The sequence below is a fragment of the Pelecanus crispus genome, chromosome 2 (genome assembly GCF_030463565.1).
Source record: "Pelecanus crispus isolate bPelCri1 chromosome 2, bPelCri1.pri, whole genome shotgun sequence".
NCBI lineage: Eukaryota > Metazoa > Chordata > Aves > Pelecaniformes > Pelecanidae > Pelecanus > Pelecanus crispus.
Genome location: NC_134644.1, coordinates 96,544,890 through 96,564,953, shown reverse-complemented (window position 1 = coordinate 96,564,953; position 20,064 = coordinate 96,544,890). Strand labels below are relative to the sequence as shown.

The window sequence follows — 20,064 nt, the reverse complement described above, 5'->3', positions numbered from 1 at the left end:
TCTAGGTTTCTTTATTCCAGACATTTTATTTTAGATTAGAATAAAATAGAGTAGAATAAAATAAAATAGTATGTATAACAAAAATGGAGGTAGCACAAAAAGTACACTTTTTACAAGCTCTTCTTTGCCAGCATTTAAAATTTATGATGAGATTTCTGTTTGTATAAATTCAGACGTTACTATTTACAGAAAATTACAATTTATATTTTATGGAGAATTCCACAGGCAGCACCCTCATTAATGATTTATATTGTACTTTCCCCCCACTAACCACATATGGTTAAGCGGGTTCCTACTAAATGCTATTTCACAGGTTCCTTTGAAAAGGGATTTAAAGTTACAATTTGCAAAGCAATCAGGAAACTATACAGTCACTTTCCAACAAAACTCAGCTGAAAATGGGCCTCTTGATCCCTTCATCTCTTTTGAAGATCTGAATCTGAATTAAATGAGGATGCTATATGAACACTTACAATGATCCCTAGCATGAAAGGTTTTTAAAAAATCAATTACTTCAATAGAAGTCCTGAGATGGGGCAGCTGCATTGCACAAGGCCTTTCTATACTGATACATTTCTGTTCTTTGAGTAATGATGCAAGAACTTTTTTTGACCACTGTACGTTACAGACATCGTTATAGATGACTACCACTCCTTTTTTCTTTATATAGCCTTACCCTAAGACGCAGGTAATAGTCCTTCCCTTGTATTCCAGCACAATAAACACATTCTGACTCAACTCTATACAATTAGGTGTGAAAAAGAACACAGTTTTACTTGATCAGAATTTCTATCTCAAGCTTAAGGAAAATGTTGCCTTTTAATTTTTTATTTGCACACAATTACATTATCTAATTGTAGGAATGCAGCATTTCAGGAAGAGATTTAAAAACATACAAACATAATTCACGTAAGCTCGAAGACCAGACAGAGCCGAAGAGTTTTGACAAAAGCCCAGTACATCTTACCTTCTCTGTTGAATAGTCTTTCTCACTTTTTTTTTTAACTAACATGTTCATTCTCATTAGTCACTGAATTTATAACCCACTAGAAAACAAAATGTATTTAGTTTCTTTTCCAGTATAACAGATGAGTTAGACTTTTTCCACAACAGAAACACAGACTTACATGATTATGAAGCTAGATGTGGCTATCCACATGGTACAGAAGGTGAGCTATTTTCATACAAGAAGTATTCCTGAACTGCTGTTCCAAAATAGACATCTGATCCATTAACTATGGTAAACTGATGTAAATCAACCTGGCTAGCTTCTGTTGCTCCATCTATCTACATGCACCTCCAGCTGGCACACACATTTTCTTCAACAACCATACCCATACCACTCTTTACATGAAAATTACAAGAAGCAAACATTGTAACTTTCCAAGCATCTTCATGGCAAAGCTTACTGATAATCCGATATAGGGGGAAAAAGAGAAATCTCTTCACTTGCAGAAAAAGGATTTGAAGATCAGATTACACAATAATAAAGAGGAATTATTTTTGATCATCAAATAACTGTCATTTCCTGCTCCTGCATGCTCAGGATGATCAACAGTCAGTAACTTGGACTGAGAAAAGAAAAAAAATCATCAATTTTTTTCACAGTTTTTTGAACAGATACAAATCCCTCAGGATATAAATCAGTGCAAGGTAGCATGTCCTCCGTATTCTTGGGTACAACTTCTTCCTTCAAATTCTCATACAAAATCCTAAGTCTATATTCCCTGTATCCTCTTGACTGAAGAAAAGACATAAGACAGAAGCATTTAGCCTACTTCTCAGCTCCTTATTACTAAATCTTATCACAAACTGGTACCAGTACTGCCGATCTCCTATGAAAGTTACTAGGTCTGTCCCTGCGAGCAAAGCAGGTAGAACTGGGCACACTGTCTGTGATGACTCTTCCCTCCTCCAGGGAACTTGGGAGAACTCCAACTGGGTTCATGCTCAAGAAATACCCAAAGGATGTAACTGCTAAGTGAAAGGGTTCCTCAGTATTTATATGAGCATTTAAATAAGCTGTTGACCTCTTTCAAGGTTATTTCAATATCATAGTAGTTGCTACTCTGTTTACATCCACAGTAATGCTCTACCCCATTGAAGTAAGCTGCTTGCAGTAAAGCAAGATTTATTTTTTGTGAAGGAGGGGAAGACTGTGTCCTTACATTCCCTTTTCAAGGGTCAAATTATTTTTATGTCACTTAAAAGTAATACAGAAGCACTGGTTCTGTTGACAGGAAAAAGTTATCCTGTGAAGAAAACCATGGCATTAATATAAGTCAGAATTACAAAGCTACATTTCTGCAACTTCCTGACAAGCTTCCTTGCAGCAATTTCCAGTAATATTCTAGAACTGACCTTGCATATAAACAGAGTTTGCAAGAGGAAAAAAAAAAAAAAATCAAGAAGAATAGATTTCAGTGTTGAAACACAGTATGTTGTCATCTGACTGCTAATTTACAGGACTGCATATTACCATTTTAATAAGAAAAGCATATAAACAGTTCTCCATCAGAGCAGTATCCTTAAATAAGAGATAGTTAAAAGTCAAAGTGAATTGACCTTAAGTGCCCCATATAGCACTGGAAACCTGTTAATTTTTTTAAAAAAATATACATATGTATTTGTCTCTACATATATACACACACATATGTGTACATACACATATACATAGATACAGATAGATAGATAGATAACTTGACTTCTCTTTCTAGGATTTCTCTGACAGGTGCCTCTGCCTTATGTCTCAAGAGAATGATCATTCCATCTTCATTGCACCTCTCCAATACACATACACATAAATAAATTGCTTTCTAGTTCATAAACTCTCTTTCTGCAGAGACTTAACCAACACATTCTGCCAGAAGATTATAAAATGAGCCCATATTTGTATAGATGACAGTCCAAGACATCAAATATTTATTAAGCACTGTTTTGCTTATTGTGTTTGTGTGTCATGCAACAACATAAAACATAACATTTCCACAATCCTTGGGACAACTATAATTTTGTCCGACCGTAATCTGGGTGGTAAGTCCCCAATTGTCCATGACAGATATAAAAGTAAAGGTACTTCAACATTTAAGTTCCAGAATGGGATATCTAATGCTACAGAAAACAAGCTAGCATCAGTACTATACATGAAGTGCAGGGAAACTTGATTAAAAATTGATTTCTATTAAAAATTCTCATTAAAATACCTGATTTCATTTCATTCAAACTTTCTGCAGAAATACATTACCTTTGATTCATTCTCATAATTCATTTTGAAAAATAAAACCCCAGCCATCTTGAAAGCAAGCCATTATTCTTTTTTCATTGACATTCTGGAAACTTTTCTTAATTAATTTCTGTTTTCAGTTACTCAGGATTCCTTCCCCCTTTTCACTGATTTTCATCTTCTTTCTTCCTTCTTAATTATAAACAGACTGAAAATCATTTTACCATTACAGGCAGCCATCCTACCTTTTCAAAAACTCTTAAAAATTCGTCATAAGCTATTTTTAAATTTCTGTAAACCAAACATGCTCCTCTTTAACAGACCCTTAAGAATGAAAGGAACTGGGATGAACAGAAGTTAGGCTGAACTATCAAGCCCAGATTTCAAACTAGATTTCAACATCCTAAAAGTTCACCTGTGTTAACAGCTGATTCTTTGGCTGCAGTCATTTTTAAAAAAGACAGTTTGTAAAATTTTTATTTTAACAAGTTCTCATACAGTTCAGAGATATCTGAACTAGAGAATTCAGATGTCAAATATACTAATCTCTCTTTTGTTATGTGCAATAGTAAGATACACCAGCCTCTCCTGTTCCTTGAGTAACACGATGCTATGGAACACCATGTTGCAGTGTGAATTTTCAGGATACTCTGGGTTTACCCTGGATATTTACATAAGGAGATAGAGTAATGTGACAAAGAAGTTATAAATTCATACTCTGTTGTGCATTAATAATCCCATTTAAGCAAGCCTTAGCAGTGGTTTCACAAGGACTAATATCCCAAGTGTAGCGAACAAATTTACACTTATCCCACAGGAATGTTCTTTGTAAGAAACTCATATGGCATAGTGAGCTGTAAATTCAAACTTTATCTTACTGTGTATTACATTCTTCACACAAACAAACTTTCTGTTTAAGTAAAAGTTTTACTTTCAAATCCTCCCAAGAAATGCATGATTCTGCAATCCTACTTTATACTATGAAAAATTTTCATACTTAAAATTATTTCAGTTTATTTAAAAACTACTTTTCAAAAGACATGAAAAAAGACTTAAAGAAGGACTATTACCATACTGTCTCCAATCCACATTAGGAGGCAAATTCAGCCACAGAATGAAGTTATTTAGTTCATTTAAGTAGGATGGCAGTGAATGGAAACCTTTTTGGTTGTACCACACCTGGAAGAAAGGAAGGAAATTGTGAATCAAAAATGAGTTGAATCTGAACACTGATCTGAAAGCTCCCATACCTTGAAGAATTGTATAAAGATATCCGATTCTCCTGTTATGACACCTATTTATAGAAGAAGGTGAACTAGGCAGAACAGAATCAGTTAATTTGTACAGGCCTTTGAACAGAGTGCAGTAGTTTGTTTTCTACTGTTGGAGCTGTACACCTATGATAATTATTAAATTGAGATTCTCTGATTTAATGGAACACTGCGTCCCTTCCTTTACACACATGTGGTTGAACAAGTAGAGGAAAAACAATGCAAAAATAACATTTGCCAATTTAATTGAAAACACAAAAGGTGAGTAAAACTAGTGTTACAAGTGGAGAACATTGTTGAAATTCCAAAAAGACTTATCTATATAATACCTGCAAGTGACACACAGCATAAAATGTCTAGGAAAAGAATATCCTAGAAAGTGGGGAAAGAAAGAAAGAAGGAGGCACTGTTTACAAGGAGAGTAAGAAACTATTCCATAAAGGACAAAGCTGTGTCCTCACCTTCAACAAGCAATTATCAGGGTTTTGTTAAGCATGGAGGAAATTAACAACGGACAAACTTTAAAGCAGACAAGGCAAGACAGTCTCTCTGAGGAGCACAGGGGAGCAATTCTGCTGTAACATATACTTTATCCTCAAATCACGCAGAATCACCCCAACTTGATAAATATACTCAAAATCCACACTTCCGTGTGCTAGAATCATTGCTGAGAGCCTGATATGTCCCAAAACTGAATATACTGAAGTTTGAGTTTTGTTTTCCCTTTGGAAATCAATTCTATTTCTATGCCTCATTACTGTTAATCATAGTGCCTTTGAACCCACATTATCCATATTGAAAACTAGGACAAATTATTAGGTATGTTTGTTTTCAATTTTAGTGACATCTTTGATTACTATCTATTCCTCACTCCACAGCAACCTTTCATCTCCCCTTTTTGTTTATACAGTTGAAAAACTCTTAACCTTTCCCTATTTGACATCAGCTATTTGCTAATCTGCATTTTGTACCTCTCAGATTGATGCTGGGCAATTCTCACTTTGTGTCTGGATTCTGAATCATGCTACAAAGTGCACAGTTTTTAATATAGGCCTTTCTTGCCTTAGCACCCTTCTTCTAGGATTTCAGTTTTCTTAGATTCTTTCTAAAATTACCATCTATACAGTTACATCTTGGAAACTTCCCTAAAGATTCTTTTCTCATCACTCTGATGCTGGTCTCATCTAGTGCTCTTCTATATATATGTGCCTCTTCTTGATACTAGTGTAAATGTCCAGATATTTTTTTTTTTAATTTACTTGCAGATAATTCTGTTTTTTCTTTCTTGTAGTATCCAGCTACAGTCCTTACTTGGACACTAGTTCCAGTCTTTGACTGTTTTTTCCTGCCGTGTTCTCTCTGTTTCCCAGTGTAGGATGTCTAATCTTCAGTTAAATTTCCCTCTCAATAATTATTTTCTTCTGATTTATTTTCCTGACTACCTACTTGTTTAGATCTCCACACTGTACTCTGTGTTGTGAGGCAAGGCTCACAACACTCTAATTGTCCATTCCATTTCCTCCCATCTATCCTATATCATGCTTTCAAACACCACTCCGAGCTCCACTGTCATTTCTCCTGTGCCTCTCACCCCTGAATCTTCTTTGCTGTACACTATGTTAGTCATTATTTTAAAAATGAGCAGCTTTGGTCTACCACTGCTCTTGCTTGCTTTAGCTTTCACATTTTCTACTCTTCTTTTTGTGGTCTTCACAACTGCTTGAAATCTCAACAGTATCGTACGTCCCCATGTTTAAAGAAAAGAAAAAAGAACAAATCCCAAACTCTTTCCCCCTTTGCAAACTCATTTGCAACTCCTTTGTTCTTCCCCAGTTCTGTTCCCACAAATTTCTACACAAACTAGACCTCCCTTTAACCAACAAGAGAGTTCTTTAAAGAAAGGAAGTGAAATAGAACCTAAGTGTCCTGAAGAAAACTGCAAATCGTTGCACTGCTGGATCTCCTGTGCAAATAGCAACCAGAAAAAAGAAACATAAACAAATGATCAAGGGTAGCCAGTCTTTTTCACACCCCCACACACCCATTTCTTATTCCATCTTTTTAAAAAAGACTGTGTCAAATAGAAAGTTATACATACATAATGAAACTCCACTGCAATTGTGTTCATTGTATTGAAAAAAAAGGCAATTAAGAAAACAATAAAGCAGAATTCTGATGACACATCCTCATTTAATTGAAGCAGGGGAAAGGTCTCAAGTGATCACAGAACACCTTAGAAATATAATAATGTGACCAATATTCAAATGAAAATACAAAAACCACAATAGAGCATTGTGTGTAACAATACATTTCACTATCCCACACATTAATTAGAATTCTTCCTTCAAGCTACATTATGTAACTAAATCAAACCACCAGGAAATAACCAAATTGAAACTGGATATTTAATTGTTTATAATCTGGTAAAAGAGGCATTTGAGGTTATTCACTTCATCAGAAGATACATTTAAGCTCTTTTTTCTAAATCTTGTGGCTTATTCTAAATTGATTGCAAAGGTAAAATATGAAAGAGGAAAAATATTAGTCCCAGCTGAAATATCTTTCATATTTCTTGTGTGCCACACAGGTAATTATTTACAGGGGGCAGAAAAGAGATGAGCAATGGGAAAATGTATAGATTAAGATGATTAATTTTTATTTTCATTATTTTATCTTCTATCCACGGTTGATAAAATTCCTTCCGAAGGAAAACCATGGCCCTTCATCACATTAGATATGTTCTGTAAAGATATGTTTTCCATTATTCCATACCATTTTTACCTGCCATTAATATTCCAGAATAATGCTAGACTGACATTTTCACTAACCTATAGCTTATCAAGAAAAAAGCTGAGGAGGGGCAGAGAAATCCCTAAGCATTGGTGAACCAAATTCACGATGGGGAGGCAGAGAGAAGGGGTATTAGAGATGTAACTTCTTCTGGTCACTTACACTATTAATGTACAGTAAAGCCTTAAATCCCAGCCTTTGAGGTGTGATGAACTGACCGCAACCCCCATTCCCTCTCCCTCTGTGCTGCTTGGGAGGAGGAAATAGAGAAAATCAAGACTGATGTTGAGCCGGGAAAGAAGGGAAGGATGGGGGAAGGTGTTTTCAGATTTGGTTTTCTTTCGCATTACCCTACTCAGTTTTGGTTGGTAATAAATTAAACTGACTTTCCCCAAGTCAAGTCTGTTGTGCCCACGACGGTAATCGCTGAGTGATTTCCCTGTCCTTATCTCAACCCATGAGCTTTTCATTATATTTTCTCTCCCCTGCCCAGTTGAGAAGGGGCGTGATAGAGCAGCTCTGGTGGGCACTTGGCATCCAGCCAGGGTCAACCCACTGCAACCATGTATGTTGTATACACAGCATGGTATGATTAGGTAAAGTAAAATAGGCATTGAATATGTATTTTTAATTCAAACTGGAAAAACTGTTTGCTTTTTGAGTGGAGGAGAATAACAGATAAAGATTCAGAAATTTTCTAGAATGAAATTAATCATAAAGTAAGTGTCTTCAAATGCAAATTTCTCATTGTCTTTCATACAAGGCTATGTAAATGGTACATTCACTGTCTCATGAACAAACCTGAAAGGTCAAAGTAAAAGTCTGGTCATTAATTACTGAAAGGTTAATGTAATAATTTGACATTGCATCAGTTGAAAACCACTTCCAGGAGGTATTTTAGATAACACAGTGCCCTTTATAAATCTACTCCACTATTTTCTTTGGGTCTGAAATATGAAGCTTACTCACTAACTGTATAACTATAATTTATCCCTGTGCTGATGGCAGGTGGAGATCTATGCCAAAGACATTTAAAAAAAAAAAGGTCCCTGATAAAAACCACAGTGCAGGAATGTCAAAACAAGAGTCTAAAATGATTAAAGATGCATAGGACAAAAACAGCAGTCAGAAAAACACTTCTTATTGCAATCGTCTAGGACTTCAAGTTCCTAATGAAGGATTGATGGAACTGGAGTTCAAAGCTATAAGAAATCTGGGGGTAGAAGAGAGATCACAAATGACCAGAATGAAAACATATATAATGTAGGGTATGTATATAAGATAGAGATTTTTAACAAAACTACATGGAAAAGGCATTGTAAACAGGCAGTGATTTTGCAAAACTAAACGTGAAATTTTATTGAATTGGAGAATATATGTATGTTGTTTTAACACTTTGTTCCAAAATGGATTTTGGGGTAGAGCTTATTTACACTGTTCCTTCTCTTCTTGTTTTATAAGAACAAATAAAATCTAGCTTCTATACCCCCATTAAAAAAAACCTAAAGGCTGAAGCATCTTTCCTTCATATTCAAATCTGGAATCTGGAAAGTCCACAGCTTCCTCTTAACCAATCTGCTTTGCCTCAAATACAAAAATAGAAACCACTTACTGATATTCTTCAATGCTCCTCCAAGACTGCTGTTCCTCTACTCATTACTGGTCTACATTTGAATAAATCTCAAGAGAACTTCTCAGAGCATTCCCAAGGAAAATGAAATCGCTTGCACTGATAATTGCCTGCTAGCCTCTAGGTCCCATCCCAAGTTTTCACGGTATGGAGATACTGTATCCTTCCACTGCATACCAAAAGGCCTCCAGGAAAAGCTCTTTATTTCAATTGTGCTTAGAATACTTCTTCTGTTCCTGACTTCAGAGGCAGCTCCAGACAGAAAACACTGGTAATACATACATACAAATGCGCATACATACATGCAACCCTTACCTTAGCCAGAAGCTTAGATTTGGTGTTACTCAATTTTTTATCTGGAAGTTCAAATGCTTTTCTCCCTTTGAAAGACCAACCACCATATCTGGTAATAGAAAACAAAGTAATAACAAGTTACCTGCCTTAAGCTTAGCAGTCTTCTCATGCAATGATAATGTAGTAATACCTACATTAATGCTTTATTTTTCAATGGCAGGTAAAACTTCACCCCTCACAAACCCCTTCTCTGTTAAAAAGGAGGAGTTCAATATACTCTTGAATCAGGTGAACATTATTGCCCTTTTCTGGCAATGACATTCCCTCATAAGAATTTTTACTTTCTGAAAGCTGAAATCCCTGAGCAACAGGAGGGTTTGTGAGCAAGTGAGATATTACTAACTTTCAGAAACATCTTAAACAGCTCAATTTCTTCCTAGTGCGTTCATATTCTAGCTCAAAAATTTCATCTTAAGATGTTTACCTCTATTTTTATCAAATCTGATACACTTTTTCTTAATGCATAAATTGCTAACACTTTCTTCTCCTTGATAAAATCATACTTGGTCTAGTATTTGTGCTTATGTCAAAGGCAGTGGTTGAGCTATAGAGGCATGTAAGTAAACCTCAAAATACAGCAGATTACAACCTCTGTGCTTGGTTTCACAGAATATGAAGTCTTCCCAGGGGGGATACCAGCCCTTTTAGTTCAAATAAAAGATTAATTGAAGCATGTCCACCTCTATTTGATTGAGTCTCTGAGGAATGGAAACTATATTGTTCATGTGATTTGCATATGCGTATACATTTTCTTTCTCTGAGATGCTGAAATAACTCGCTATGTGGCAAGAAAAGCCAGGGTATGCCTAGAGGTAATTATCATGCAACTGCTGGAGGAAGCTCTGAGAAGTGACCATGGAGGAGGTTCCATGTTACCTTAGCCTGACTCTACGCCTTGATAACAACCAACCGATAGAGGCAACTTCCTCTTATATTGTCAGTGATGTAGATCTAATGTTTTGGATCAGGAAGGACCCTGTTTTTAATACACAAAGGACGAACAAAGGTTAGATATTTTAAGGTTACCTTGCTTTGTTGGAAGGCCTCACTAAATATTCTTCCACAAGGAACCCTGAAAGATCGTACAAAATATGTCCTTTCTTATTCTTCACGTAGGGAGCAGAGGTGTTGAAACTTCGACACATCTGAAAAACAGTATACATAAAATAAGTAAAGCACTCTTAAAAATCAGTGGTACTACATTTAGCCACATTTTTGTATTTTTATATAGATTCTACAGCATTGCTTTTCAGCTGGATTTGCCTTTCTCAACTTTGATAACATTTCAATAAATTAGGTATGGTTTTATGTTTGTAAGGCATCTCAGATAATTGTTTCGCCTACATATTAGAACCACAATTGATCTCTCTTGCAACACTGTCAGTCAGTTTTGTTTTGAAAACATCAAAACTTATATACGAGTATAGAAAGATTTACTACAATGAAAAAGGCAAGACTGCTATTCATCTGTTGTGCCTGAGAAGAAACACAAAAGAGGCACCAGATGAATATGAGATGAAAACAAAATTCTAATCAATGCAATATGCACCTAAAACTTTCATTGATGGACTGCAGATAAGAATAAAGGAAGATGTTTTCTAATGATTCAGTGGGATATTCTCACAACCAAAGAAAAGGAGACAGATATTATGATCAGATATCTCGGAAGCCTTATAAAGTATATTATGTATATCAACTGAAAAATTTTAATGCTTATTTGACATCTCAACCCTATACAAATTAAAATTCACTCTCAGAGATTCTGGGTTTCCATAGCTCACAGAAACAGGTTCTGCTTCCACTATCAAGTGACTTCTCTCCTTCGAGCTTTCATGGTTAATGGGCTTCTCCCTGTCTGAGTTCCCATTCCCATTTTATTTAAGCTTCCCATATTTTAAGTATATGTCTCACTAGTATCAGAGGCAAATGTGTTCCTTGCCCAGCAAAGTAAAAAATTAGTTTCCTCCTTCCACTTTTCCCAAAACTGTATTGTTATATTTCAGATGCAACTGTTAGTCTAAATATTAATAACTTTATGAAGGAGAGAACTTATATCATAGAATGGTCCAGTCCAGGAAAATATCTTTGTAACTTCAGACACAGTTTCACATTCTTGTTTATTACTCAATCTCAGAGCAAGTCAGCAGGAAAACTCACTAGTCAAGAAGGTCAGAAATTCATGATCTTTTTCAAAATCCTTTCTTTCCTTGAAGGTTGTTTGATTTTCAAATACACAATCCAAATGAAACCCAAACTCTAACAATTAAATCTCATTCACATGTAGTTTCCCTGGAAGCTTCTATCAGTTAAGATCACCTGCCCTTCTCTTTTGAAAGTAGGTAGTTTTCCAGATATTATGGAAGTGTTGTTTTAACCTTGTTTTACATGAGTTTTTTTGTAAGCAAAGTCCTATAACATATTTAAAGCAATGTTGCATCTGCTAAGAATAGTTCAGTCATCTCTGATTCCTGTTATTTTAGATCAAGCTGTAGTCATTTCTAGTGCATATATACACACACACATTTATATACATCAAAATTGTGCAAGCCCTTTCCCTGAAGACTTCAAAACATGTAGCCCAAACACTAGATGAAACAGAAGGTAATCTCCAGGCATAACAAAACCAGTGCTCTGAGGGTTTATTTCCTCATCCTTTTCTCTAGCCCTTCAAAAAGAAGAGTCAAGGTATTAGATGTAATATACACACACATAATTTTTACATACATAAGTAAATATAAAATTACATACCCCTTGTTCAGCCACACATCTGCATGAATCCTGGGGTGACATAGATTCCATCTGCCAACATGAATTATTTTTTCTAATGGGAACAAACATAACAATAGGAACAACCATTAAATGAAAGGAATATATTACTTAACAGAAGAAATCCGAAGAGTAACAGGCAGATCTGGCATCTTGAACACTTTCTTAGCATTTTATCACAGTGGCAGCTGTGTCTAAAGCTATAGCAATTTTACTTACTTGTATCAAAGTGGATTCACTAAAAATATGTATGTAAGTAAAGCAGCAAATGAACTGCATGCCTTGCGTTTGCAGCAATAAGATGACTAAAGCATGGTCACAACTCTGCATTCCTAAATTCGGAAATCTGGAATGCTTCCTAACAAATATAGTAATTATTGTCTAACCTTCATTCATATGGACACCAGATTTGATCAAAATCTTCCTGAAATTAATCAGAAGGCTGTCACTGACTTTTAAGGGATTCAGGTCAGACCTTTAACAATGAAGCCTACTTATGTTCTTTACCTGGATGCCAGCTCCTTCATCAGAACAGATCTGTCATTAACCTCATGCAGCAAGGAAAGCTTAACATAGTCCACATTACACAGAAAAACAATATTGAATTTACAATATTTACAATTAAGGAGGTAGTTACATTATTCACAGTTACCGTTGTTTAGAATGCATGCATGTGTGGTCCCAATCAGAGAAATATCTCAGCAGAATCTGAGAAAGGTTTCCTAGGTTATCGTCTTCAGTGCTGTTCAAAGTGGACCGAGGTGGGGCAGGGAGGGGGGAGAGGAAAAAAAAAAGAAAAAGAAACACAAACTTGTTAATATGGCTAGTGTTATTAACTTTCAGGCTCAAGGTCCTACATGTTTACCAAGAAATTAAAGAACTATAAAATCCATGCATAGGAAACATACCAAAACAGCAAAATTATCTAATTTCAAAAATTATATGTGAACATGTAAGAAAATTCAATACAATTATGGCTAAACAACTTCTCCTCATGACCATCTTTCTCTTTACAAACATGCATTCCTAACAGCATAGTTTAAGTGGTTTTACATTTCACTTATAAATTCAGACAGCATCATGTTATGTTTATGAAGATATATGGATATTTGTCCAGTAGAGAAAGTGATCTGTATGTGACATACACTCAATACAGAATAGTTCAGAGCTGAGCTATAGATACTGAACATTAAAAATAAATAAATAAATAAATAAATCTAGTTGGTTTCAAAGCTGAGCATATAGAAACCAGAGGTTGAGTAAGAAGGGCACCAGGTGTCCTGGTTTCGGCTGGGATAGAGTTAATTTTCTTCCTAACAGCAGGCATAGTGCTGTGTTTTGGATTTAGTAGGAGAAGAATGTTGATAACAGGCTGATGTTTTTAGTTGTTGCTGAGTACTGCTTATGCTAGTCAAGGACTTTTTCAGCTTCCCATGCTCTGCCAGGCGCACAAGAAACTGGGAGGGGGCACAGCCAGAATAGTTGATCCAAACTGACCAAAGGGCTATTCCATACCATATGACGTCATGCTCAGTATATAAACTGGGGGGGGTTGGCCGGGGAGCGGGGATCGCTGCTCGGGAACTGTCTGGGTATCGGTCGGCGGGTGGTGAGCAATTGCATTGTGCATCACTTGCTTCGTGTATCATTATTATTATTATCATTATTATACTGTTACTATTATCATTACTATTTTACTTTATTTCAATTATTAAACTGTTCTTATCTCAGCCCAGGAGTGTTTCTCACTCTTACTCCTCTAATTCTCTCCCCCATCCCATCGGGGTAGGGGGAGTGAGCGAGCGGCTGCGTGGTGCTTAGTTGCTGGCTGGGGCTAAACCACGACAGTCCTTTTTGGCGCCCAACGTGGGGCTTGAGATAACAACAGATTAATCAGAGTGTATTAAGGAGTCTGTTAACAGTTGCCGGTCACGATATTAGTTCTTCTGATCTGCACCATGTTCTTTTTTTTGCAGCACGCGTTAAAGCTTGCTGTCAGTTTGTGTAGTGTGCTATGCTCTGCAGTGATTCATGATCTTTTGCTTGGGAGGCTCCTTATCAAAGCCCTGACCTTGAGCATTCTTTGGTATTTGGGTTTCATACAGAAGTCACTACTGTACTTCGGGTACTACCTCATAGAGAGAGTTAGCAATTATACTTCTTACTCTGAGAGGCTTGTTGTGGAGGAAATACAGAATGGCACCTTTGCTGCTTTCTTCTATGATGTTTCCTCCTTCATTACAACAACTTTCCTGTATCTTGAACACCCCTGGGCAGTTAAGATACTTCTATTGATAATTCTTGGGAATGTTGTTTCCGTTTTGATAAAGGTCAGTAAGCAATTTAAAAATACCATCCAGAGATCTACCCCAAGGCTGGATAGTTATGAGTGGCACGGTGTGTGGGATCGTATGCGCAAGTACCTAGGGCAGTGGGGACCTCCAGTGTTTTGGAACTTCACCCCTGAACAAGTGCAGAATCCTGAAGAATTAGTAAAGTATTTGGAAGAAGTATGTTGTCACCCTGGTAGCTCCAGAGAGACACAAATCATTGCAACATGCTGGGGACTGGCCCATGCCTATCGAGCCGTGGTCAACGCTAATCAGTACCCTCAAAAGAAAGAGAAGGTCTCTGGATCTGATGACAAAACAACAAGCACTGTGGCTACTCAAACCCCCACTACAGGCCCTGCGGCTACTCCAACCCCCACTACAGGCCTTGCAGCTACTCAAACCCCTGCCCCAGGCACTGTGGCTACTCCAGCCACAGCCATGAGCACTGCGGCTACTCAAACCCCAGTGACAGACACTGTGGCTAAACCAGAGAACCAACCTGCGCCGGTATCAGTTGCCCCTATACAGAAGAAAAAATACACGAGGAAATCAGTTCGTTTAGTAAGGGATGAAGATGAACCAGGGCCATCACGAGAACCAGAGGAGGAAGAACCCATAAATGAGATGGTGACCACCCGATCCCTATCCCTGAGTGAGCTGCGAGATATGCGAAAAGATTTCGGTCGTCATCCAGGCGAGCACATCATCACCTGGCTGCTCCGATGCTGGGATAACGGGGCCAGTAGCCTGGATTTAGAGGGTAGGGAAGCCAAGCAGCTGGGATCCCTTTCCAGGGAAGGGGGCATTGACAAAGCAATTGGAAAAGGGGCAAAACCGCTCAGCCTCTGGAGGCGACTTCTGTCAAGCGTGAAGGAAAGGTATCCCTTCAAGGAGGATGTTTTATACCGCCCAAGCAAATGGACCACCGTAGAGAAAGGTATCCAGTACCTGAGGGAATTAGGCGTGCTGGAGGTGATTTACAGTGACCTGAATGATGAGCGGTTAACCAAAGACCCAGATGAAGTCAGGTGCACACAATCCATGTGGCGGAAGGTGGTACGGAGCGCACCAGCATCGTATTCCAACTCGTTGGCAATACTAGCCTGGAAAGACGACGAGGCACCAACGGTGGATGAAGTGGCTAGACAACTCCGGGACTACGAAGAAAAGCTCTCTTCCTCCCTACGGGCCTGTGTCTCGGCTGTGGAAAAACTGTCTGAAAAAATATGCCAAGAGTTCCAACAACTCAGAGAGGATCTGTCCTACTCCCCACCTGCACGGACCAGTGTCTCAGCCATTAGGAGTCAACGTCCCTATGCTCAAGAGAGAGGATATAGAGGATACACACCACGGGGCACCCTGTGGTTTTACCTGCGTGATTATGGAGAGGACATGAGAAAGTGGGATGGAAAACCCACCTCAACCTTAGAGGCACGGGTGCGTGAATTGCAAGGAAAAACTATTAGAAAAGGCGGTTCTCCCAGGAAAATTGCAGCTCCAGTTTCCAGTGAGCAGTTCCCGAGACAGAGTAAGAGGGCTAATTTTACTTCTGACCTTGATCAGGGAACTTTTGATTCACATTTACAGGAAGTGAACAGCGAATACTGTGACCAGTGTTAGAGGGGCCCTGCCTCCAGCCAGGTGGAGGAAAGGGACAACCGGGTTTACTGGACTGTGTGGATTCGATGGCCTGGAACGTCAGACCCACAGGAGTATAAGGCTCTAGTGGACACTGGTGCACAGTGCACGCTAATGCCATCAAACTATAGAGGGGCAGAACCCATTTGTATTTCTGGAGTGACAGGGGGATCCCAACAGCTAACTGTACTGGAAGCTGAAGTGAGCCTAACTGGGAATGAGTGGCAAAAGCACCCCATTGTGACTGGCCCAGATGCTCCGTGCATCCTTGGCATAGACTACCTCAGGAGAGGGTATTTCAAGGACCCAAAAGGGTACCGGTGGGCTTTTGGTATAGCTGCTTTGGAGACAGAGGAAATTAAACAGTTGTCCACCTTGCCCGGTCTCTCAGAGGACCCTTCGATTGTAGGGTTGCTGAAGGTGGAGGAACAACAGGTGCCGATTGCTACCACAACTGTGCACAGGCGGCAATATCGCACCAACCGAGACTCCCTGATTCCCATCCATAACCTGATTCGTCGACTGGAGAGCCAGGGAGTGATCAGCAAGACTCGCTCACCCTTTAACAGTCCCATATGGCCAGTGCGAAAGTCTAATGGGGAGTGGAGACTAACAGTGGACTATCGTGGCCTGAACGAAGCTACACCGCCGCTGAGTGCTGCCGTGCCAGACATGCTAGAACTTCAATATGAACTGGAGTCAAAGGCAGCTAAGTGGTATGCCACAATTGATATTGCTAATGCATTTTTCTCCATCCCTTTGGCAGCAGAGTGCAGACCCCAGTTTGCTTTTACCTGGAGGGGTGTTCAGTACACCTGGAACCGACTGCCCCAGGGGTGGAAGCACAGCCCCACCATTTGCCATGGACTGATCCAGACAGCACTGGAACAGGGTGAAGCTCCAGAACATCTGCAGTACATTGATGACATCATTGTGTGGGGCAATACAGCAGAAGAAGTTTTTGAGAAGGGAAAGAAAATAGTCCAAATCCTTCTGAAGGCTGGTTTTGCCATAAAACAGAGTAAGGTCAAGGGGCCTGCACAGGAGATCCAGTTTTTAGGAATAAAATGGCAAGATGGACGTCGTCAGATCCCAATGGATGTGATCAACAAAATAACAGCTATGTCCCCACCAACTAGCAAAAAGGAAACACAAGCTTTCTTAGGCGTTGTGGGGTTTTGGAGAATGCATATTCCAAATTACAGCCAGATCGTAAGCCCTCTCTATCAAGTGACCCGGAAGAAGAACGAATTCAAATGGGGCCCTGAGCAACAACAAGCCTTTGAACAAATTAAACGTGAGATAGTTCATGCAGTAGCCCTTGGGCCAGTCCGGGCAGGGCAGGATATTAAAAATGTGCTCTACACCGCAGCCGGGGAGAATGGCCCTACCTGGAGCCTCTGGCAGAAAGCACCAGGGGAGACTCGAGGTCGACCCCTAGGGTTTTGGAGTCGGGGATACAGAGGATCCGAAGCCCGCTACACTCCAACTGAGAAAGAGATACTGGCAGCATATGAAGGGGTTCGAGCTGCTTCAGAAGTGGTTGGTACTGAAGCACAGCTCCTGCTGGCACCCCGACTGCCGGTGTTGGGCTGGATGTTCAAAGGGAGGGTCCCCTCTACACATCATGCAACTGATGCTACATGGAGTAAGTGGGTTGCATTGATCACACAACGGGCTCGAATAGGAAACCCCAGTCGCCCAGGAATCTTGGAAGTGATCATGGACTGGCCAGAAGGAAAAAACATTAGAATATCACCAGAGGAGGAGGTGACACGTGCTGAAGAGGCCCCACTGTATAATAAATTGCCAGAAAATGAAAAGCAATATGCCCTGTTCACTGATGGGTCCTGTCGTCTCGTGGGAAAGCATCGGAGGTGGAAAGCTGCTGTATGGAGTCCTATACGACAAGTCGCAGAAACTGCTGAAGGAGAAGGGGAGTCGAGTCAGTTTGCAGAGGTGAAAGCCATCCAGCTGGCTTTAGATATTGCTGAAAGAGAAAAGTGGCCAGTCCTTTATCTCTATACTGACTCATGGATGGTGGCAAATGCCCTGTGGGGGTGGCTGCAGCAATGGAAGCAGAGCAACTGGCAGCGCAGAGGCAAACCAATCTGGGCTGCCGCATTGTGGCAAGATATTGCTGCCCGGGTAGAGAACCTGGTTGTAAAAGTTCGTCACGTAGATGCTCATGTACCTAAGAGTCGGGCCACTGAAGAACATCAAAACAACCAGCAAGTAGATCAGGCTGCTAAGATTGAAGTGGCTCAGGTGGATTTGGACTGGCAACATAAGGGTGAATTATTTATAGCTCGGTGGGCCCATGACGCCTCAGGCCATCAAGGAAGGGATGCAACGTATAAATGGGCTCGTGATCGAGGGGTGGACTTAACTATGGACAGTATTGCACAGGTTATTCATGAGTGTGAAACATGCGCTGCAATCAAGCAAGCCAAGCAGTTCAAGCCCCTTGGGTATAGTGAACGATGGCTAAAATATAAATATGGGGAGGCCTGGCAGATTGATTACATCACGCTCCCACAGACCCGCCAGGGCAAGCGCTATGTGCTCACCATGGTGGAAGCAACCACTGGATGGCTGGAAACATATCCCGTGCCCCATGCCACCGCCCGGAACACCATCCTGGGCCTTGAAAAGCAAGTCCTGTGGCGACATGGCACCCCAGAAAGAATTGAGTCAGACAACGGGACTCATTTCCGAAACAACCTCATAGACACCTGGGCCAAAGAGCACGGCATTGAGTGGGTGTATCACATCCCTTACCATGCACCAGCCTCCGGGAAAATTGAGCGATACAATGGATTGTTAAAGACTACCCTGAGAGCAATGGGTGCTGGGACGTTTAAACATTGGGATACGCATTTAGCAAAAGCCACCTGGTTAGTCAACACCAGGGGATCTGCCAATCGAGCTGGCCCTGCCCAATCAAAACTTTTACGTACTGTAGAAGGAGATAAAGTTCCTGTAGTGCACATGAAAAATATGCTGGGGAAGACAGTCTGGGTTACTTCCCCCTCTGGCAAAGGCAAACCCATTCGTGGGATTGCTTTTGCTCAAGGACCTGGGTGCACTTGGTGGGTGATGCGAAAGGATGGGGAAGCCCAATGTGTACCTCAAGGGAATTTGATTTTGGGTGAAAATATCCAATGAACTGAATTGTATAATATTAATTGCTTTATAATACTGTATGTTATCTCTTAACTATATGTTATCTCTTAACTGCATGTTAATATAATAATATAGTAGGTTAATATTAAGTATATAATACTATATATTATGATTGCTATATGCCGCATCAATGGTATTGCAGTAAGAATTGCCCAGCCTAAGGAAAATGAACTTTGATGAAACCATGTTGGAATGAGAACTGACTTCAGCATGCAACAGTCCAACACTGCACACCACCTCTCCTGCTCTGAAAGACTGTGATGACAGATGGAGCCCAAAGTCATGGGCTAAATGAACTCAATGGACATTTTAGAGGGATGGGCCATAGACGAAGGGAATGATATCTGTGTGTATATCAAGATAGGGAAAGGGGTGGTGATTAATTGGAACACATTGGAAAGGGGAGGGCCTGTGCATGACGTAGATGGTATAGAATAAGGGGTGGATACTGTCCTGGTTTCGGCTGGGATAGAGTTAATTTTCTTCCTAACAGCAGGCATAGTGCTGTGTTTTGGATTTAGTAGGAGAAGAATGTTGATAACAGGCTGATGTTTTTAGTTGTTGCTGAGTACTGCTTATGCTAGTCAAGGACTTTTTCAGCTTCCCATGCTCTGCCAGGCGCACAAGAAACTGGGAGGGGGCACAGCCAGAATAGTTGATCCAAACTGACCAAAGGGCTATTCCATACCATATGACGTCATGCTCAGTATATAAACTGGGGGGGGTTGGCCGGGGAGCGGGGATCGCTGCTCGGGAACTGTCTGGGTATCGGTCGGCGGGTGGTGAGCAATTGCATTGTGCATCACTTGCTTCGTGTATCATTATTATTATTATCATTATTATACTGTTACTATTATCATTACTATTTTACTT

At 39.8% G+C, this 20,064-nt stretch overlaps 1 protein-coding gene across 1 annotated transcript in view; it reads right to left on the bottom strand.

Annotated features, from left to right (window-relative positions):
- The window catches only part of ABCA13 (ATP binding cassette subfamily A member 13), a 208,996-nt gene that overhangs the window by 62,155 nt on the left and 126,777 nt on the right, over positions 1-20,064 (bottom strand). Inside the window, 5 exon segments of the mRNA XM_075705757.1 lie at positions 4,294-4,402; positions 9,230-9,317; positions 10,295-10,413; positions 12,017-12,089; positions 12,687-12,776. Of these exon segments, the coding sequence (XP_075561872.1) occupies positions 4,294-4,402; positions 9,230-9,317; positions 10,295-10,413; positions 12,017-12,089; positions 12,687-12,776 (479 nt within the window).